Source organism: Octopus bimaculoides, chromosome 23 (assembly GCF_001194135.2).
Source record: "Octopus bimaculoides isolate UCB-OBI-ISO-001 chromosome 23, ASM119413v2, whole genome shotgun sequence".
Lineage (NCBI taxonomy): Eukaryota > Metazoa > Mollusca > Cephalopoda > Octopoda > Octopodidae > Octopus > Octopus bimaculoides.
The window spans coordinates 13464440-13466460 of NC_069003.1; the positions used below are offsets into that span (position 1 = coordinate 13464440).

At 37.0% G+C, this 2021-nt stretch overlaps 1 protein-coding gene across 1 annotated transcript in view; it reads left to right on the forward strand.

The window, feature by feature from the left end:
- The window catches only part of LOC128250637 (calcium homeostasis endoplasmic reticulum protein-like), a gene marked incomplete at its 3' end in the record, with an annotated part of 127259 nt that extends 125238 nt beyond the window's left edge, over nucleotides 1-2021 (forward strand). The window contains exon 4 of the mRNA XM_052976150.1: nucleotides 1876-2021. Within this exon, the coding sequence (XP_052832110.1) occupies nucleotides 1876-2021 (146 nt within the window). The remainder of the gene's footprint in view (nucleotides 1-1875) is intronic.

Consider the following 2021-nt stretch of genomic DNA (forward strand, 5'->3'; position numbering starts at 1 on the left):
GACAACCAATGTTGGTATGTTTAGCAGTTCAGCAAAAGAGACCAATAGAATAAGTACTAGGTTTACAAAGAATATGTCCTGGTGTCAATTTCTTTAACTGAAACCCTTTAAGGTGGTACTCCAGTATGGCCACAGCCAAAATGACTGAAACTAGTAAAAGAATAAAAGAATAAGGCGGGGTTTGGTGCCACTGCTATGCACCTTGGGTAAGTGTCTTCTAGAGCTTCAAGCTGACCAAAGCCTTGTGAGTGGATTTCGTAAATTGAAACTGAAAGAAACCCATCATGTGTGTGTGTGTGTGTCATTTTGCTTGCATTTCTACTTGACAACCAGTGTTGGTTTGTTTGTGTCCACATAAAATAGTTTGGCAAAAGAAACTGATAAATTAAGTATGAAACTTAAAATAAATACCAGGGTTAATTTGTTCAACTAAATCCACCAGGGTGGTGCTCCAGCATGGTCTCAATCCAATGACTGAACCAAGTAAGGATAAAAGATAGCATTATTATCTCCAGTTAAGTAATAATAGGTGTGTTTCTCAGAATGGATACACTAAGGTTATCATACTTTACTATGATGACCAATAAACTATAAGACAGGTGTTGACCTAATATTATTACTAAACTATATAGGTCATGGTTACATCTCAGAATAGATATAGCAAGGTTGTGATATAATAATATCTGATAGATCATAAGACATGTGTTAAGCTAATATTGTTACTAACTGCAATCAATTATCATATCTCAAGGTAAACAACCCAAGGTAATTACACTATGATAATCGACAGATCATAAGTCATGTCAACCTAATATTATTAACATCAGTTAATTATGTCTCAAGGTTATTAAACTATGATAACCGATAAATTATACGACAGGTGTTGACCTAATATTACTAAACTACAGTTCATGATGACATCTCAGAATAGACATACCAAGGTTATGAAACAATAGATAACTGATAGATCATAAATTATAAGACGGGTCTTAACCTAATATCATTACTTACTACAGTTCACAGTGACCTCTCAGATGAGATATACCAAGATTATTAAGCAATGATAAATGGCTGGTCCTAAGATGTGTTTACCTAATATTATTACAAAACCTCAGTTACTGGCACCATTGCAAGTTAACACTTTGCCCATCATGGGAGTCGCTGGTGACTTTTGTAGTACAAATGAATATAATATTCATTCTGTACTGTGGGAATCACTGGTGATATCTTATCCATCCATCCATCTGTCCGTCCATCTTCTCTGCTCTCTATTCCTGACCAAACTGTTTTTGTTTTCTTGTAGCTTCAATCTTCCTTAAAATAAGTACCAGTTGAATACTGGGGTCAATTTCATCAACTTATCCTTCCACTGAAATTGCAGGCTTTGTGCCAAAAATTTGAAATTATCATTGTTATTATTAAGGCAGTGAGCTGGCGGAATTGTTAGCATGCCAGGCGAAATGCTTAGCAGTATTTGGTCTGCCACTACATACTGAGTTCAAATTCTACCGAGACCGACTTTGCCTTTCATTCTTTCAAGGTCAATGAAGTAAGTACCAGTTACACACTGGGGTCAATGTAATTGACTAGCCCCCTCCCCACCAAATCTCAGGCCTTGTGCCTAGAGTAGAAAGGATTATTATTATTACTATTACGGTAGCAAGCTGATTCATTAGCAATGTTGGACAAAATGTTTAGTAACATTTCTTCTGATTCTGTTAAGGTCAACTTTGCTTTTTATCAGGTGCAATAAGGGTCAGTGTAATCAACTGACCCCCTCCCTGTGAAAGTTTCATGCCTTTTGCCTACAGTAAAAATAATTATTTTTGTTGTTGTTGTTGTTCATTTCTTTTTTTTTTCTACTTTTGTTTACAGTTCAACATCAAGAGAAGCAGCAAGATGCACTCAAACAACAGCAGCAGCAGCAGCAGCAACAACAGCAGCAACAGCAGCAGCAGCAGGCTCTGGTGCAACATGCAATCACTCAGCAAGTGTTACCTCCCAATGCCCCGTGGCAGACC